Source organism: Cuculus canorus, chromosome 9 (assembly GCF_017976375.1).
Source record: "Cuculus canorus isolate bCucCan1 chromosome 9, bCucCan1.pri, whole genome shotgun sequence".
Lineage (NCBI taxonomy): Eukaryota > Metazoa > Chordata > Aves > Cuculiformes > Cuculidae > Cuculus > Cuculus canorus.
Window position 1 is genome coordinate 16419794 of NC_071409.1, and position 21224 is coordinate 16441017.

Here is a 21224-nt window from a genome sequence, read left to right on the forward strand (position 1 = left end):
CCCCGCTCCTCTTGGATATCCCGGTGCTTATAAACTGTGCGCTTTTGGCGTTATCCCTACTCCCTGAGGCTTTTTTCTCTCCTCCTCTTCCTCTCTCCCGAGAAGGTGGAGAGCGGAAAGTGGCTCGCAGTGAAGGTCAAAGTGCTAAAAGTAATAATCTATTCTATGATTCTAGATTATTAGAATAGGTTATTACTTTTAGCACTTTGAGCTTTTGACCTAGAATCATAGAATAGTTTGGGTTGGAAGGGACCTTAAAGATCATCCAGATCCAACTCCCCTGCGATGAGCAGGGAAGTTCAAACTTACTTCTGTCTTAAAAATATCTTAAAGGACACGACAAAAAGTCAGCTAATCGTTGCTCAAAGTCTCTGAGGTGCTACAGAACATCTTAGAGCGGGGCACTTAGCCTGTAGGTCACAGTGAAACTGGTTTATTTCACTTTCTTGTTGAAAACCTCCAGAGGAAGGAGAAAGAGGAAGAGTGGATTTTGGCTTTCTTTCGTTTCTACGTTACCCACAAAACTTGGTGACTTATTTGGATCATCTTGAGGGGAGTGCTTGATTCATTAAAGTACATCAGCAATAAATCAGTTTCCTTGGCTAGTATTCCAAGATGGAAGTATTTAAAACACAAGCCAAGGTAAGCACTATGAACATACTTTCTTTAAACTTTTGTAAAGAGAAAAACTAGGTTAAAAAAAACTCATTCAAATTGATTTGAAAAGTCACTATAACACTGTGCCCTGTATGGTTTATTAAAGATCTGGGATTTCTTACTGAACGTTAATCAAACGCAAGTCCATTGTGTATCTCCCATTCTTTCACGTGACTCTGACTGATCTGAATCATTCCTGACCTCATCATTGACTTCACAGAAATTTAACTGTTGCATATCATGACAATTAGTGTCTATGTGTCACTTTACAACCATAAATCTGACATCTTTGTGAGGTGACGAATTGTTTTCTTTTTACACACAAGAGAGAAAATTAGGGAGAAGAATACTGTTGTTAAAGTCACCAAACAAAAGAGCAAGGGTAGAACCTAAGCAGTTCACAATCCCATAGAAGGATGTGTTGTACTGTAATACAGATTTTGTTTCGGGAAACTTCCAGGCCTAAGGAATTTTTCACTTAATCTCTCCTTTCTCCTGTTGTATGTCTTAATATGATTGAACGCTTTATAGCAGTTTTCTCTTTGTTCAGTAGTGCCGTAAGACAAAATATAATTCTTTACAGTTCACCGTACCATGAGAAGTTTGTAGATCATTGTGTAAATTTGGCATGTTATCTAAGCAGTGTTTAAATAACTGTAGAAATAACCTTATAAACAAAGCATGATTAATTTTTCTTACCAAAATGATAACTGCTGATTCCTTCCCAAATTCACAGTTGAGGGGTTGGGTTGGTTGGTTTTTTTTTCACAAGTTCATTCTTCATTTTAGGTGTCATCCCATTTGGGCATTTTATCAGTGATAAAATGGTCCCTTTCAGAATAAGAAACTCTCAATTATAGATACCTTAAAAACTGAGAGAACTGTTTCCTTGGCTGGTGATACCAGTTTTTCCTGTTTTCATTTTCGGTTGAAATTGGTAAACCAGAGAGAAAAAAAGGAGTAGCAGCTAGATTCTTCCTTCCACAACTAACTGTAAAAAAACCTCAAACCACGATTCACTTATGCTTTTACCAAATGTGACTACAAGCATTCTAATTTAACTTAGTATTTGTAATATGCAGGCAAGCTTACCAAACACAAGCAGGAAAAATCTCAACTCTGAGCCGTTCAAAGTCAAATCCAAAAGATTTTGTCCAAAGATATTTAAAATTTAAAACCAAAATATTTCTGTGTTATCTGAGTCTTGATAATGCAGTTTCCAGGAAATACAGCTTCGAGGAGTCCCATTTTCAAAATCAAGAGATACGTTTGAAATTTAAGATGTGTGGATGGGGAAACATGGTTGAGATTTGATTACAAGATTGTAAGAACTAGCTCCATAGCAAGCAAAGTCAGAGATTATTTAAATTATTGAACAATAGTGTCTGCTTCTCATCAGCACTACAAATAGTCTTAGCTTGCTGTGGCTAAGTTTGTCTTATAGTTGTGCCCACTTTTCTGCTGAAAAGTGACACCTGCTCAAAGGATTAGAACCTTTCCTTTGTGCTCACTAATTTCCCATCTTGGTTGATCTGAATTTCCCCCGATTTAAAAGAGGCACCTGTAGCAGTGATGTAAGCTGACTACATCCTGCTTCTGACCAGAAATTACAGTAGGAGAGTTTCTATCTGTATCACTTAAGTGATTTTATTTTCCAGTAATGAAAAATGGACTGTCTTCTCTCCTTTGTTTTTCTTTATTTTTTTAAACAAACAAACAAACACCCAAACCCAGTTAGAGTCAGATCTTCTGTTAAGATAAAAGCTTTCTTAGAAGATGAGATGCGTAGCAGATTACATATATAAACCGACAAAAAAGGAAACAGTGCTATCAAGCATGCTGTTCTAAAGGACACCTCACATGTTTTTCCCCAGGTAACACCTACCCTGTGTGTTAATCACACTGTCATGCACTCCTGCAGTGCACACAGGCTCAGGTCTTCAGGGCTGTTTACAGAGCAAAGCGGTTTATTTGCATAAGGACTGATAGGTGAGAATGGATGCAGGAGAACACAGTTGCACGCTCGCAGGAATGGGATTTTAGGCAGGCTGATTCCTTGTAGGCATACAGCCACCTGGCACAGTTGGCTCGGCTCTGGCTGGAGTCTTTAGGCCCCATTTCAACATAAATAATGGATTGATAAGATTCAACAGAACAGGGAGAAATAACCTAGATGTTACAATTTTGTGGAGTGAATTGCATTTCCTGCAGATTTGTGTTAAGCTGCTCTATGTTATTGTTTCCCACTCTTGGTATGGGCAAAGTACTTTTAGCAGTTCTTGCTCAGTGGGAGAGGAAGGTAGGAGGGAATTTCCCTAAGGCCATTTGTTTCTAGAAAAGAAAAAGTAACACGGAAGCCTGCTGTATTTTTATAAAGAGATTGGGTTCAAAGGTTTGTTATCTTTGAAGCCCTGAGGAAACTGCAGGGAGCCCTCAGAGAGGTGGTGATAGGCATATCTGTCCCATCTGCTGCCTTCTTCATCACGTAGATAGATCCATTTCAACTGGGTGTCTATAGCATGATCAAACAGCATCTGTGTACCCTGGTGGTTGTGTTGTCCAGTGCAGCTCAATATACAGAGTCCGGGCCTAAGATTAATGAGAGGAAATATTTAATCAATGAAAGATTATTTTTAAATCAAGAAGCACAGTTCTGTTTGATAACCCAAACCACTTCATTCCAGTAACTCTGGACTCTCATTGCCTTTACTTTCAGGTGGCCTTCTTAACTCTCTTTTTATATTCTATCTGAGAGCCTTTTGGTTTGCATTTTCAAATCTTTCTGTGTATCCATGAGATGTTTCTTGTATGAGAAATCTGATGGCCTTTCATAATCATGTGACTCTGCACTTAGACTACAAGTATTAAATGGTTGGCATTTTTGATAAAATCAGCAGGGCAACCCTTTCTGGTTCATTTACCCAAGTGGCTGGAGGCAACCTGTACTGATGTTGTTGGCAAGCTGACCAAAGTTCAGGAACTCCTAACTACTGCACTCCTTAGTATCTTATATACATTAACTTAAAATATTTTGCTGTGATAGTTTGCAATTTATTTTATGGGGAGTTGATTTGGTCAAATGTTCTGTCGTATCATTTTGTGAAAGGAAATCTGATTCATAGGTCTATTCTGATGATGGTTGCACAATCAGTCTAAGCTTATTTAGAGCTGCTCCTGTTGTCCTTTCGTCCTCTTTCTGTCCCCACACCCACCCCATGCAGTCCATATGTATCCCTTGTACAGCTGCAACTGTGCGGCTAGTATGAATTCTTTTTTTTCTTTTTGCAAGGTTAATTTTGCATTTGAATTGCTGGTGTACACTTACTGTCAAATGTGAGGGAGGGGACAGGATGGAGGTGACAGAGAGCATGCAGAGGTGCATAATTGTTCCTTCACTGTTACAGAGTGCATAAACTGATCAAAAAACTGCATCCAAAGAGTTGATATTAATACTTGTCAGATATGAAACTGGATTTCCTGTAAATTAGGAGTATTTTCTGGTTGACTTGCTTTAGATAAGGTTCACCCATCATTTTTCTAGTCCACATCACAACGAGGGCTGCAAGACCTTACTGGTTAATATTAGTGGTTCCCACTGAAAACTCGAAAGTGTCACATCTCTTTCTGGACTTTCTGATCACAGCTTAACTCTTTTCATGAGACAGCTCTCCCAGATCTTGCTTGTGGTGTTGGTGTTATCAACGTATTGTCAGCTGGCCTTGATAGTGATCACAGCAACAGGTATATTGAAGCGACTGATGTGCAGTGGCAGTGACAGGAGTTACAGTAGCGTTACCTGTGTCTGATTTTCATTCATGTCTATTACTGCTGAACAGTAAGCTGGAAAATTGGAAGGCATTGGTGATTTGATCCTCAGATGTGGCATGTCACGTAAGCAGCATAATCTCTGCATTCTGAATTAAATTCTCATGAGACTGTAAGCTCCACTTATGTTCCAATAGAATTCATGAATGACCAGCTCTAGGGTTTGGAGTCTGAGGTATCATTTATGGGACCGAAATGAAAGAGAGTCAAGTTTAAGAATACGGGACAGCCTCAGCTATCATATTTGCATGGAGCACTTCTGTATACATGCAAAATAGTCTCCAAGCAGGTACACAGTCCAAACTCATTGTTTATCCTCTGAACATGCACATAAAGTTTATTTTACATGCTGGCAATGTCTGTGGACAGCTGGCATCACTTCTGCACACCAGCAGCCAGCTGTCGCTTTGCAAACTCGCATCCTGGACTGTTCTGCCTGCAGTTCTATACCTGAAGGTGTTCGTACCTTTAAATGACAGATTCCAACTGCAGATTTGGATATTATTTAAGTTTGAGCATCCTTTAAATCCAGTATATCTTAATATATGGATTGGGCCTACACTCAGTGTTATTTATCTAACAGGGACTGAGGAGCTTCATAAAGCAGTCTGTGTATCTCTCTGAAGATGACAATAACTAACTATGTCACTGAATCGTCAGACTGTGTGGTTAGGTTAGGATAGTGCTTCTGCCCTGGGTGAAGAATTAAAAGCTATTTTCAGAATGAGAATATTGTGCTAGAGCTCTATTCTAAATCAGCAGTAGCAAAGCTGCAGTGACATTAGGTCTGGGAATTGCTAAATTTAAGTGTGTACTGATGTCAAAAGTATTAGTAGCTCAGGGAGTGCTACTAAAAGCTTTGGTATTCAAGTGCTTGTTGCAATCACCAGAGCTGCATATGACAGGACAGAAACTAAGATCACTGATTTTATTAGCTATTGGCGAAAAAAGCAGAGCTTCTAGAGGAGGAAGAGGCAAATCATAGAATGGTTTGGTTTGGAATGGACCTGAAGATCATCCAGTTCCACCTCCCTGCCATGGGCAGGGACACCTTCCACTAGATCACATTGCTCAAAGCCTCGTCCAGGCTGGCCTCGAACACCTCCAGGGGTGGGGCAACCCCAGCTTCTCTGGGCAGCCTGTGTCAGTGCCTCACTGCCCTCTTAGTGAAGAATTTCTTCCTTATATCTAGTCTAAATCTACTTTATTTGAATTTAAAGCTGTTACCATTTGTCCTGTCACTACATGTCCTTGTAAAAAGCCCCTCTCGTAAGACCCCCTTATATTTTGAGAGGCAATGGTAAGTTCTCCTCAGAGCCTTTTCTTTTCCAGACTGAACAACCCCAAAAGGGGGAATGAGTTTCCCCTTTTGTATGGCATAAGTAGAATCCATTGCAAAGGTTTTCCTACAGTGTGAATATGCAAGCTGTTACAAATTTCATAACATAACATAACATAACATTCCAATACAGTTGTGATAAAGCACTTTTGATGAATGGTTGAGACATAAGTGTTACAGTAGAACCACAACAGTGAATCTTTCCAGTCTAATTTCTAGACTTATTAAAACTTTCAGCTGGTAGATGGGAAGAACTTGAAGCCTACATTTTAATAGAGAAACTGTGTTCTTGACTTTATTGTTAGGCATGGAGAATTGTTTTCTTTCATCAGACTTAGTGAAAGAACAGTCAGGAGGAGAAATTTCAAGAAGCCACTAGCCATTTCTTGTTTGCCATCATCTCTTTCAACTTTTATAAATCTTTCTTTTCAGAGAAGTTTCCCTGTTGGGCAGATTGGCTCCAACACTTACAACTCTAATTACAGCCTAAAGGGTTGGGAAGATCTTTGAAGTGAAATGTACGCTGCCATGTAGGGAGATCTTGCTGCTGATAGAAATGTGTGTAGAATAGCAGGAGAAGACATATTCCTACTATATATCCAAATAGTTTGGGGAACTGGGAAAATTATTATGAACAGTACAAAAATAAAGTCTTATTATTATAATATAGTGGTGTACTGAATGTTCTGGAGGCTTCCTGAAGTTCTTGAGTCCTTGCTGCCGAAGAGTCTGGAGGTGAAGAAAAGTTGAAATAAGCACTCTCAATATTCATATGCTTTCTTACAAAATTTGCACTTATTCAAGTATCTCAAGAGAGATAAGCAGTCACTTCTGCTATTATCTGTCATACCTGCTTGCTGCTGGATACTAAGATTATATTAATACTCTTCAGAAATCCAAGGAATTCCTCGACTTGTGTTCAGTGCAGTTGTTCTACTGCCTGCTCGCTCTGGCAGGCTCTTGGAATGCAGCTGGCCACATGCACATATTGGATGGTTGGTTTGTTCTAGGCACATGGGCAGATTAAGATCACAGGTATCTTCTGTCTTGCTCTGAGTCACAGGAATGTGTGTGCTCCACCTGAAAGGCATTGGAAGCTTCCGCAAAGCACATAGTCAATGGGGGCAATCTGCATCATCTATTGGATGGCTACTTGCTAGCCTATCCAGGACTTTTGGTAAAGTTCTGCTCTCTCCTGCCCCCTGATCCATCTCAGGGTTTGTTGAGCATATGCAAATAAAGGCTGCTTTATGCTGGCCTAGAACTAGATGCATCTTGTCTGAAGAAGCATATGTGAGCTTGAAAGCTTCTAGGTTTATGTCTCCCCTAACTGTAGCTATATCATCTCTCCCTAAAAACCTCGCTTTGCTCTGACACAGGGAGTTGACATTCCTTGTTCTTTCTCTATTTGTGTGAAGGCAGCAAAGGTACAAGCCAAGGAGCAGAGGATGTTACTCAGCACTACTATCACTGCCATGCTGATTGATGGGGAGAGAGAAGGAGAGGCACTGGTGTGATTTGATACCACTGCAGTTCAGATGATGCCACTTTCTCTCTAAAGGGCAGGACAGTCACAGTCTCCAGGAGAAGAAACCACTGGAACAAACCAGGAGCAGTTATGCCTCTTGGGCTGTAAAATTCTCCAAACAGAGCTGCCAAAGCATAACTGTCTTCTCCATGCATATTCACACCAGTTCCACTGAAATCTGTTTTTAAACTGAAGTTGAAAACATGCAGCTCCTGTGTGTCAGTTAGCTCATGAAGGTGCTGAGCACTTCACATTGTCATTTACAGCAGCTCAAAGAGCATGTCATGTTGCCCAATCAGGGCGTCAGTGACTTCCACCCACACTGGGCAGAGCTAAATAATTGCATGGTTTGCAGGACAGTGGCAAACAGGGCACAGCAGATGGGAGATCACTCAGTCCTGTGTAGCTAGTGATGCAATGGAGCACTGATTTATCTGCTGCACTGTTCAGTATTCATCATGGACTTTACTTCCTGTATTTATCAGGCTGCTTACTAACTGGGAATATAACAACCAAGTTTGGAAGATTTGTGACTTATTCGTGTTTAGAATGCTTGTATGGACTTCTGACACTTACATTTTTTCATCCAGCAGGAACCTTCTTTCCTTATATGGGTCTAAACGGGAATTCTGTTCTATATAGTGTCACTTGTCTGTTAAGTAGATCCCCTGCAGACTCTGCAAACTTTCTGTGCATATGGAGTTTATTCAGTAAACCACTGCTGATCTTCCTCTGTAGCCTCTAGTTTGAGGGCACTGATGCTTATTTGCATTTGTAGTTATTGCAAACCTGTCTTCAAATGCTGTTCCCTAGTCAACAGCCATTTGGGACAAACTACTATAGACAATCTTGCCTTTATAGCATCTGACATGATTTAGAGCTAAATAATGTGGCAGTGAGCATGTTGTTCTTGTTAAAAATGCACAGATTCTGTTTGTCTTTGCTGGCTCCCCCACTGGTACTCTCAGACCAGACTTACTGCACGGACAGGGGACACCAAAAGCTCCAGCTGCTGTAATAGCTCTGCCCCATGTGGCATGCTCTTACCTCTTCCAGTCATCGTTGACATTGCGCCCAGCCCCAATTCTAACCATGAACACTGAAGTGGCAAGCTAGACATTTCCCACATAGGCAAGACTTGTGTAAAATCTGTAACAGCCACTGAAATTGATAAACTGAGCTTCCTATTTTTTCCAGGGAAAAAGCAGAGGAACAGCAGTCCTGATGAGCCTACAAATCTGTCTGTCCCATTGCATTATCTTGGATGTGTGCCATTAGCAGCAGCTTAGAGAAAAACATGAGAAACAGGAGTGATACTTTTACCCAAATACTGAGTAATATTGTCCCATTTTATTGCAGTCTGCAATTGTGAGAGTTTAAAGTGGCACTTTCAACACATTCTCCAGCTGAAATCTATCCTGCAGTTCTCTAAAGCTACTTTTTAAGTTCAGTATATATTCTGACAGTCTCTCCCGCTTTCTCTAAGTTTATCATAAAATTTTGCAAGCTGCATTCTGGAGGTGTGCTAGAGAGGGGTACAAGTATAGTGTAATAAATGGATATGGATATTGCTAAGAGTTGTGATTCCCAGTTGCTGCTAGGTGGAGTGTGTGGCTGCAGGCAGGGTGATCCTTGCCTGTCCCTCTGCCCAGGGGATTACTGCTGTGGAGAAAGCGTGAGACACACACAAAAAGGCTGTGTTTGCTCCTCAGCACTGCAGTTCACGACTTACTTACTGATGTAAACATGCCAAGGAGAGATTAACTAGAGCAGAATATGTGTCCCAGCTGCTCCCATAAACTCCATTTTAGCTTTTCAAGATTTTCTTTCCCTATTCCATTCCCATTGTCATGTAACTGGCACCTGGTTTATTTCCCCACACCCCACAGAACACTGACTCTTGAGGACATTTAAAAGCAGAGTATATCCAAGAAAACTATCAAAGCTCAGGCAGAAAGACCGTAGACTTTAAATCTGGCACAATGCTGTGTCCCGTTATAGGGAGAAGCAGATTTTGCAGGCTGGAGTTTCCTTAGGATCTTATTTCAGACCAAAATACAAACACACACAGGAACTAGGCATCTCCATCAAATCTATCCCCTCCCTTCCAAGTGCAATCTGCACTTCTCTGGTCTGTCCTTTGCGACATAAACTTAGGTCGGTCTGTAAAATCAGTTATTACTAATTTTAAAAAGAAAACTAATTCCTCATTCTATCCAAATGGCCTTCCAAAGTCTTGCAGAACAAAACCGTCAAGAGCAGGTCTGCTGCAAGGCTCAAAACCACCAGAGCTCTTCTGTTCCTTCAGCAGTGGGCCCTTCTGAGTAGTATTTCTGTTGCACTTGCATGAAGTGAATAATAGTTTTGTGTTTAGCTTCTCTATCCCAATCTCAAATGGCTCTGCACAGCACAAGAAGTCCTTGCAGGGACCAAATGAAAATGAATGAGTAGCACAGACATGAGCAATGTTAGTTGGACCACCTAATAGAGGTGCTCTGGCTTAAGAGATTAGCTGGGGCAGGAATCTGTACAGAGCAGAATCACATGTGCCTAAATCCTTCTCTGCCACACCAGCTCAGCAAGGATGCACACCTGAAAGTAGGCAGAATTTTGGAAAGAGGCTGTGGGCATGCTTTGGATTTCTTAGAGCCTGACCTCTAGTAATCAATACAAATTCTCTATATAAAGTTCCCATTAAGCTTCTTTTAACCTACTTTTCAGTTTCGTTTCTTCAGTCTTATCTATTTGTAAAGTTTGGGGTTTTACCACTGTAACTTTCACTTTTATTTAAAAAGCCCCTTTTCAAACACCATGCTTAACCGTTCTGTGTGGGAAAATCCACCGCACTGTCAGCTTTTATCAGATTTCTTGCTGAATTAGGTCAACTTGTATTTGGATATCATTATATCGTATCTACAAAGGAATGGAAAAAATATAGTACCTGTAAACTAAAAGTAGTTTCTGTCTTAAAAGTCAGACCGAGCATAGAAGAAATCTGTTAAAGAGTTTTTACAAAAGTCAGAACCTATTACTTATCTAGGCATCTTTTACCTGCTCCATATCCAACTGTTAATAAAAAAGCATCCAGGAAGGAAATGGTTTCCAGGTCACAGGAACCCTGTGAATTTCCCACAGTGATAGGATATGAAAAATCTAGAGCACTTTATTTTAGAGGTCTTATGTTTTGAATATAGTCTATGACTGTACGTTCAAGTTCTGACTAGTTACAAACACATATAAATCTCAATATCAATCTTAATAAATCTCAATATGAGTATATTAATAACCTTTATTTAGTTTTTATACGTATGTGTCTGTATTTATGTTATTATGTTTTAAAAAGCAGTGAACTTCCTTCATTGGCTGGTAAACATGAGTGCCCATAAGGATTTCAGTGTAGCAGATCAAATCCACTCTTAGGCAAGCGTAGTGAAAAACAATTTCTTTCTCCCCTTTCCTCACCTTAAGTCCTTTATGCAATTAATTTGATGTAGTAAATAAAAGATCCAGCTGTACTAGATCTGCCTGGTCTGAAGAAATCAGAAGGTTTGCTTTTGATGGGATAGTATTTCTGAAGAAAAATGGTGAAATTTGAGTAATTAAGTTAATTCTGTGGCCTGTATGTAAATACTTATAACCTCAAGCAACCCCAAGCAAGCAAACAATGCTAAGAAGTCTCCACGGTATGGGAGCGGCCTGTTGACCTGCAATGTCTCAATTACATGCAGATATTTTAGAAGTGGTTTTGTGTAGTAGCTTGTATGGATTACTATCTACAAGCAATGTACTACAATTACTAAAGTATAACACAATACTGATACCAATTAGCAGTTTCCTTAGTAGCAAATTTGGTCTACAAATTATTTACCTGCTTTTAGCTAATTTGTTACTTGATGCTGAGAAAACCACAGAGCTAAATATATCTTTATCATCAAATAGAAGTGGTGCGGCTGCAAGATTAAAAGACCAAAATCACTAGGTGGGCCTGATGGCGAGTTCAAAAATATGGGTAGCTGACAAATATTTACACAGCTACTTGGCAAGTTATTTTGGCCTCCAGAAAGGACCAGTCTGCAGCATCCACATTGTCTAAAGCTAGCTCAGATTTGTATACAGAGCTGCATCAGTTTGGTGTGGGTACACGGCTGACATAATTCCTGTCAGCGTGTTAATCCTCTATTCATATTATTCCTCTCTGTAGGTGATTTAATTAATTTGTCTCTCCATTAACAACTGTGTTCTGGTTACTATAATGTAGGTCAGCTAATTAAGATATATAAAAATATTTCCCCAAGGTCATTTGTTTTGGGAACAATAAATGTGGGACAAATCCTTATATATGAGAGATCAGATCATTTAAGAAGCAGCAAAATATTAGAAATGGTGACTTTGGTAGTGAAATATATTTCTAACAAAGATACAGTCCTTCTGGTCAGAAGAACTTCCATGATAACTTGAGCAAATCCATTTGACATTGCAGCAGAATAGGATCACCTAGGCAGGCAATTACAATATCTTCAATAAGAGGTGCTAATTTTCAGATGAGACAGAGATTACTATCCAAATCCTTACATTTCTCAAAGCTAGTTAGTTGAAGTTCATTTCACTTGCAGCCATGAAATGTGCTTTCAGTACAATCGGTGTTCTTCAAAGGCATTGGCCTCTTTCATTTGGAAGAAAAAAAAAATGTGTGGCAGAGAAATCAGAAATGTTTTCTATATCAACTAAAAAATATAAAGTTCCATTCAAACAAATGTTCTTAGGTCCAGAATGATCTATTATTCCACTTCAGGAGGTAAAGTACAGCAACTGAGTCATTAGTTAAATTTCACTAGAGCTGTTACACAATCTCAGCTGAGAATACCTTTCAGTTGGGAAAGGCACTTTTAGGACTGTGAGAAATGGAAAAAACTTCCTTTTAAAAGCAATTATGTAGATGAATGGAAGTTTCCCGTATGCAGCAGCTAACATACTGTCATTTCTTCTGATTCCGTAGCACAGAGATAATTTCAAGATTTTAAGATTAGACCAGTCTTAGAATTTCTTATAGTAATTTCTAATTCAAAACTGGATGTGCTATTTGTTGCTGATTCTACCTCCTCTGGGACAGTGAGATTGTCACCATTAACTACCTACAAAGTAGATGCCATTGAGAAAAATATAATTTAATTATATTTTATTTACATTCAAAAATAGAAACTTGGCCTCACTTAAGACCTGCCAGAGTGCTCAGCTGAGAAGGTCTTTATCACTGCATTTATTTTTGCAAGCCAGTAATTTTTTCTCTCTCACTTCTCTTATGTCCGACTCCATCCAATGTTGACGTTTATTCCAAGTGTATGTATCCATTGTGCTGTGCACAGGTCTGTTCAGGCTTTTCTCTTGTTTTTGAAGCCTCAGTTATTAAAAGAGCAGTGCTTTCAATTTAAGTCGATCTCTACCTAAGTTAGATATATTTATAAATGTGGTATTTATTTTATTTATATTAATTTAATAAATTCCACTGAGTACAGAAACAAAAATTATTTTTATGTCGCCATCTGAGCAGAGTGCACAAATAGTAACGGCACGAGCAAAAAGCCATTGAGATTTAGTTAGAGGAGATGTTAATAGGTTGAGTAGTCTCTAGACAGTGGTCCTGCTTAACATTTCATTATATTTGATAGGAGGTTTTAAGGTAGCACGTATCATGTCAGAGAAACCATCTGACACTGCTCTTACCAGAATTATTGTGATACAGACCTGGAGAATGACCTGACACACCTGGGGACCTTGGACAGCCATTTGATTTTTATCATTTTCTCCTGTTGTTAAGGAATAAGGAAGGAGGAAGATTTAATTATATATAATAGACTGGTACATGTATTCTCTGTTGTTATTGTGATGGGAACCTTCCTAGTAGCATGCTTTCTGTTATCAGAAGAAGCCAGCTCATAGAAATACCTGTTGAAAAATGGCAACATGGTAATGCAGTGCGCTATTATTATATATTTGGTTAACAACATTGCTAGTTGCTATTTTCACAGTCTGAAGCAGTATGAATAGCTGCATTTGGTCTAAGTGTCAGCACAGGCAGTGACAGATAGAAAAAAGCACCACTACAAAGGAAGGGCGCTAATTAATACCAGCATTTGCTTCAGTTCTAAGGTTTAACTTATAACCTTGGCTAATAACAATTGAAATAATGTTTGTCGCCTTGTTTCAGCATCCTTCTCCAAGTCTCTTCCTGATGCTCTCATGTCCTGCCCACTTCCACATTCTCATCCCTGTTGGAAAGAATCCTTTATGCAATCTTTTTTTTTTTCATTCACTTCAACGTGGCATGACCGACTTGCCAGAGGTCAGAGCACTAAGGACAAAGTAGAAATAATTTTACTATTACTTCTATCTTACCATCCTTATTGTGCTGGCACTGCAGTGCCTCTCAAAGCTAGGAGTCATTTCAGGTGGAAACTGGCTCCATGTGAGAACCAAGTTCCTCTCACTGCCCTGTGACAGCTTGGAAGAGGTGAACATTTCACATTTCACTGCTCACGACTTGTTGTAAATCAAGTGACGTCACTACCAGTTTTCTAGGCTGTTAGGGTATCTCAAGTGCTATTAAATGCCTTGTGTCATATAGTAAGCTCTCTACTGCATCATTTACTGACCTAGCGTTCTCACACAGTGACCGTAAAAGTGTCTCCTTTATATCCTCTCAGTGCTTTTCTCTGCAGCAGCAAGACACAGTTAGGTAGCTCTTTAATTTACTGCTCTTAAATTACATCTATGCCAGGGCAGTTCTAAGGTCTGTGGAAGGCCTTGGGCCAAGTGCACAGCTTTATATTGTTAACAGTTTGACAAGAGAGTGATTCATGTGCAACAACCTTTAATGTTTGAGATTTTGCTGCTGTGGATGTTATTTAGAGAGCAATTCAGGTAAGTTACAGAGTGTTCCTGGTGGCTGCTGTATCACTGACCCTGTTAAAGGAAGAAATAGAGTGTAACAGTTTCAGAAGAATAGTGTTGTAATCGTGTAAAAGAACATCTGGAGACTGTGGGATGGGCAGAGATAGATAGATGTATAAATTATATTATGCAATACTTTCAACAGTGGCAGTCTTGGGAATAAATTTTGCACCTGCCAGCTCTGCAAAAGCATGAGAGGTATTCTGTTTTAGGGACAGTAGGAGGCTTACACATACAGCTCCTGTGTTCCGAGTAGGAATTCCCAGAGATGTACTTGGACAAGGGTACTAAGAGGCAAGCGTAAAAACAGCTCTAAAGCATGTGCACTGAATCAGATGCTAGATGTTTGGTTAAATGTCTCTCTTTTTTTTTTTTTTCCCCTCATGTGAATATTGCTTGTGATTGGAAGAAGACTAGGGTTAAAAATAAAAAACAACAACCCCCCGCCTAAAAAAAAAAAAACACCAAGCAGTAAAAGTCTTATTTAGGCAGCAAATCTTGCTATCTCACTGTAGAGAAGTATTGGAAAATGATTACCCTTTATGTACAGACTCAGGGTTTAGAGATATGAAGCTCTTGAGCTGTACCCAGGAGCTGAAGGAATACTATCATGATTTTGTCTCTGTTCCATTATCATTGAAACTGAGATGATAAAATGGCTAACATGACCTTTCTGAGCACTGAAAGAGTTAGTTACGTAAGTTTTTCATAACAGTAGGCTAAAGCGTTTACTCTCAATATAAATCTACATCTAGAATTAAGTTAAATAATAAAACCAAATCTTCTTAAAGAATTGTATTAGATTTTATGACAACCCTGTAACTACAATGGCAGTATCTTAAGAGTCCCCAGAACTTCTTCTCAGGAAACATTCCTCAATATGATTTGTTTGGGTTTTTTTTGATGCCCTGAATGGACCATATTTCCAAACAAAATCAGGATTAGTAAATCAATTTAAAAACTCAGACTTTTTGAAGAGTAGTATTCTATGTATACAAGGTATAGAGGTAGTATTCTATGTTAAACTAGGATTCAGAAAAGATTAAAATAATCAAATTTTGCTTCATCTTTCATGGAAGGCTGGATAGTAAAATATCCCTAAGGCCTCTGTTCTTCTTACTGAATTACTTTGAGTTGTACTTTTGACAGGCACCACACTGTTGTTTGTCTATGACAGTTACTAGGAAACCTATGAACTAATAATTTGCTTTTCAGGTATAATTGTCAGATAAGTGTTGGATTTGCTTCAGAGTCAGTCCTGATGTAATCTGTTAGATAATAGAATGAATATTATCTGGAAGATCTGTGTCTTGTTTGCAGGTAAATGAAGAGTAAGAGGAACTTAAAGATTCATTTAAAACTTTGAAACATTAAGTCTCTCTGATGACTTTGTCATACCTGCTCTGTTATGTTTTTTTAAACAGTGCAGCAGCTCTTTGGAAATGTGAATCGTGAGCATTAAATAAACCTCATGAAGTTCCAGTTGCTGTAACGTGAAATGTTAGGTCTTCTGAATCTGGAGAACAGAAATAATAAACAGAATTTGAGGTTTCCTTAAAATAAATCTAGGTTAAATCTGAAGTTAAAGAAACATAACAGATGGAACAACATTTTTAAACAGTGTCAAACCTGTTCTCCAATTAATGAAATAATGCAGAGCAGTAGTTCTTAGGTCTACCAAGGAAACCAAGAATATAACCATCCTTTGGCTCTGAAGAGTGCTAAATCTTAGAATATTTCTGTGTATCATTGCAGAGACCACAGCACAGGTAGGATGTACGCACAGTTTCTATGACTATACTGTCATGCCAAAGCAAATATTGAACTCACATAGGAAATAACACTTGCATGTGCCTGTTTTATTGTATCTGCTATTAGCTGCCTACCTGGACAAATGAATCTCCAATTTTCTCTACTGAAGCTGATAGTGACAAATATAATTTGAACTACTTAGTTTGAAGTAGATAGAGACCATCAAACATCTGTTTGATTCAACAAGTTTCTGCCACTAGCGTTTGTGTTGTAGCTTCATAACCTCTAGTGGCTTGAGCTTGATGAGGTATGTTAGTTCAATTTGATAGCCAGATGAAGTTTTTGACTCGAGAAACAAGTTGTGTGTTGTCCTCTTGATCTATTTTAAGTGAAGTGGCAGTGATGCTAGAACTGCAGCAATCTGCCTGTTCCCGCTTTGCATCTAGTCTGTACAGTAGCTTCAATAGGTGTTGAAAGGAAAGGCATATTTAACCGTACAAGTTTTATTTGTTTTGGTCAGCTGTAAAAGCAAGTGCTAATGATTGTGAAATAATTTTTGGACAAATGGCCATTGACTGTGCAACTCTCATGAAGGTGTATTGAAGTGACGTATGCGTATGTCTATCTCTTGAGGAGTAATCTAGTACTTTGAGCATACTCCAAACATAGTTTCCGGCTCAAAGGTGTGCAAATTAAGGGAAACGTGGACAGGTCATACATGGGTTAGAGTCTGACTTGGTTTTATGAGTAGTACTGCAGAATAACTTTGCCCCTGTGTTTGTTCAATAGCATTGCGTAATCATGAAAGGTGATATAAATTTCTCCCTGTTGCTAGATGCATCTTCCCTGTGCATAAATATCTCAGTTGAGATCAATGTGGAGATTCATCACTGTGGAGTCAGGACTCCTGACTGTGCAGGGTAGAGCTCTGGTCCATTTCTAGTGTCCTCTGATAGATACACTGCAATTTTGTCTTACCTTAAAGCATTAGGGAAAGATACTTATGAAATCCTATTTATTTCATTACAAAAACATTGAGTCAGCTGAAGGTGAGGTCTAGTTTTTTCAGTATTTATAATGTTTCAGAAGCAGTGGTCTGTAAAGCAGTACTAGCCAATGACACCAAACTGGTCCTCATCCAGCTTGCAAACCCATATTGTCTTGGAAAAGACTGGGTAAATCTGAAGCAAATCAATGAATCTCTTTGAGTAACCTAGTCAAGTTTTAGTCAGTACTTTTGCGTTTCAAGATGCCTGAAATGTGGCTATTTTACTTTCAAATGCCTGGCCAAACCAGTTAAAGGAGGCTTTATTGGAAGTAAGATTGATTTATGTACAGAAGGACATCCTGAAATATGTGGCGAATGACAAAATCCTTTTGCAGCGGGTGCAACAGCATAAATGTGGTTCATGATATAAAGGGTTAATGGTGTCTGGCTGATATCATGACTATTGTGTGATATATTAAAAAAAAAGGTAGCCAGACATAGACAGAGCAAACTTCCCAGCAGGAGGAATAGAAGTGACTTTCCACTCCTTTTATTTTCCTCTAGACAACCTTGAAATGCTTCAAGCTTCTGGCACAAGGCAGCAGAGGAGCACATTTCTGTCTTCTTCGGTCTCTCAGAGTGCTTTTTACCAAAATACCAGAAATGTGTATTTTTGCAAAAGAACACGCCTCCTGTGTCATTTAGTGTGGAGGCTACCCTCCAAAAACACAGGATGCCTTTGGCTGGCCAGTAGCATGCCGGTAGTTCCTTACACTTTACTAGCCTCACGTTGCAAGCTGCTTATGGCTGGCCACACTCCAGGCACCGGCACTGGCTGCCCAGAGAAGCTGTGGTTGCCCCGTCCCTGGAGGTATTCAAGGCCAGGTTGGTGAGGCTTTGAACAATTTGATATAGTGGAAAGTGTCCCTGCCTGTGGCAGGGGAGTTGGAAGCAGAGGATCTTTAATGTCCCTGCCAACCCTAACCATTTTATGATTCTATAGTTAGGACTTTCAAGTTATCAATGAGGCACAATATCGATAGATGGAGAAATGGCCTTTGGAGGGTTTTTGTTTTTGTGTAGTAAGAGGATAAACAGGAATATGCACTGAATACCATGTTTTCTTTCATGTGTGCTTTGTTGAACTGTTTGTTAGTGAATACTGTAACTCACCACCTATCTTGCGTTTTAGCCACATAATCAATGAGCTGATAGAAACAGAACGTGTTTATGTAGAAGAACTTCAAAGTATAATAGAGGTAAGAAACTTTTCTGAATTTACTTCTGGTGCTTAACCTCTAAGTCATCACTGTGGGTGCACATCTTTCATGGGATGAGCATTCTCACCTCCCACCTCGTGTTTAGAGTACACAGGCTCTGTTAGCAAGATAGCTCAGTCTTGGGGAGGGAAAATGAGAAGGATGTTTTGCACATCTCTCTTCAGTGCTTAAAGGAAGAGGCACCTTTTCTGACACCAGCCCACAGAATGATAAAAGTTGTGTGGTTCTTAAAGTTATGGCAGAGGAATAATTAATAATGTGGCTTTTCAAAATGTCATCAATAGGCCTGAGAAACAGCACCCTTGATTTCCGTGGGGCCAGACACTAAATTTATGTTAATGTAGATTTGGAAAATGATTGAGAAAAAGGAAGGTCTTCTTCATCCTCTTTTTTATTGTCCCATCTAGTGTCTGAACACAGAAAAGAGCAGCTCACCCTGGAAATACAACACATGAGCTTTTGAAACTTGTACGATACCAGCATACTCCATGGGTGGAGACTCTCAGATCCCTGGTCTGTGGGAAGGTGGAGGCTAAGTAGGGCTCAATCATGCTTGTATTTGAGTGGGACTTGAAGGACTGGGTAGTTTCTTTTTACAACCACGTGGTTTCTTCTTTATTGGATTTGATCTGTGGAAGCTGATGGCTCTGATAATGGATATATTACTCTTGAGTTCAAAATCTGCACTCAGAATATTCGTCTCTCAAAGTTTTTATTGAAGAAACACAATCCAGTTTCTACAAGAAACACCCAAATAATCAAGCTAAATACCACAGTTAAACAAATAAATCCAAACTAACCCTTTTAGAACAAAGCTGTGTAGCAGAAAGATGTGTCTATCAAACTTAAGTTTCCACCCCTACATGACCAAAATGGCTTTTGAATCCTGAGGACTTAATTTCATCTTTTTTGTTAATCCAGTAATTTGTCTATTTGTGATTAAAAATGTGTGTACACAGCTTCCAGGGGTTAAAGCTCTGAGGAAAATTAGAAGCATCAGAAACTCATGGGAAGACAAATAAGCTGGCATAGGAGAAGCCTTTGTATGCTCTGTTGAGAACAAAAAGCACATAGACTTTGTGGCTTTCTTCCCTGGTTAAAACAGCCTGGTTTTATTTTCCACTTTTTGCAGGGATATGCTTCAGAAATGGACAATCCCAATTTAGTACATCTGATTCCATCTGCACTCCAGAACAAGAAAGAAATTCTCTTTGGGAACCTCCCAGAAATCTATGAATTCCACAACAGGCACGTGGGAACTGGTGGTTGTGCTGCGCCCTCGGGTGCTACTGTCATTTCTATTCCCTTTTATTTGCGGACCTTTGTCATACTCATACATGTGCAGTCAGGAAAAGTCTTCCTCATTTTGCCTCTGTGTGTGTCCTATAAAACCCATGTGTGGCTAACACCTCTGAGATAATCTATTTTATCTTTTTTTTGGTGAAAGATTATACCCTTTTGTGCATTTGCTAGTGATTTCCTCTTGCATTATCCATTTTGAATGTCCCTTGTGGTGAGTATTTTACCACTTCCCTTGGTACACTGGAAATGTCACAGTACTAAATCCTGATGTTCTTTCTCTGGCAGAATTCCTCTGTGAGGAAGTTTTCTTAGTGTTCTGCTTATTTGTCCTGTATTTCTGTTATCACACCAGAAGATATAATATAGTTGATAGCACTTTGCTTAAGGAACTTTATCCTTCACATGATCATAAACCTTTTCAGTAACCGTGGCCACACTGTAGACAAGGTAGTCTAGTGCCCATAGCTACCAAATACCAACTGTGAACAAGATTACCCTCTTTTCAATTCCCTTTCAAAACACAAAGCTTAGAGCTACTTCCATAAATTTCCTGCTTTTCCTAGCCTTCATTAAGTAAAACTGGCTGTAGGCAAAGCAAGAACTTAGGAATTCTTTTGGATAATAATTGCCCAAAAGAAGTAACAAATGGTGGAAGAAAATAAATTTAAAAATCACCCTTTTGCAAGTTTAAATATTATGCCAAAGTAGTTGATACATAATAGAAAAATTCTTTTCCTGCTTACCTATTATTTTGAAAGAATGTGTCTTCTGTTTGGAGGTTGACATTCCCCTGCCTTTGCAAACCTGGTCTTTCCCCGAAGGCTTAGTGCATTGACTGCCACTGCAGAAGTATTTGGACTCCATCCCGTATTTTCACTGCCTGCTGATTAAGCAACTGAATCTGACAGAGCTTTTCTGTCCTTTCTAGCTGTTCTGAAAAATCCTCATAATCAAATAGGAGGCAGGTGTTTGGGCTACATTGGAAACAAATCTCAACAGCCAGAGGAATCAGATGTATCAGATGCTTGTGAGCAAATGAAAACATGATAATATTGGTGATTCAGGGAATCAGCTGTGAAACATATCCTATTTTTCTAAAATACATATATTTCTCTGTGTGTCAGTATTGTTACCTTCCCCACTGAATCCTCTTACTACAGAAAAGTAGGCTTTAAGCAACATATACACACATGCTAGTACACAGTTTGCATGGGATGTTACATTACTGTTTGCTTTCCTTTCTCTCTCTCAGGATTTTCCTTAAGGAGATAGAAAATTGTATTGAAAACCCTGAGCTCCTTGCCCGATGCTTTTTGAAAAGAGTAAGTAAATACTTTTGCAGGTTTGTATGAATATCCATGGTCTCATCCGACAGTACTTACAGATTTACTCTTATCCTTTCACTCCAATTGCTTTCGTTAATGAGGGAAACTCACATAAGCAGATACTCTCAAAGTAAGCCACAGTGAACAAGTGTGTATTCTGAAACCTGAACCTTTACCCGGTTTAGTGACTGGAATAGACCTGTTACCTGTGCTTTACCAATGTATATTAAAGTGATGATTAAAAAAAATTAGAAGTGGTGATCCAAATGTTTGGCTTGTT

The 21224-nt window shown here is 39.1% G+C and overlaps 1 protein-coding gene across 12 annotated transcripts in view; it reads left to right on the top strand.

Annotated features, from left to right (window-relative positions):
- The window catches only part of MCF2L2 (MCF.2 cell line derived transforming sequence-like 2), a 162585-nt gene that overhangs the window by 106669 nt on the left and 34692 nt on the right, over positions 1-21224 (top strand). For all 12 annotated transcript variants that reach the window (XM_054074842.1, XM_054074843.1, XM_054074839.1 and 9 more), the window contains 3 exons: positions 18230-18296; positions 19450-19565; positions 20872-20941. In XM_054074842.1, the coding sequence (XP_053930817.1) occupies positions 18230-18296; positions 19450-19565; positions 20872-20941 (253 nt within the window). The remainder of the gene's footprint in view (positions 1-18229; positions 18297-19449; positions 19566-20871; positions 20942-21224) is intronic.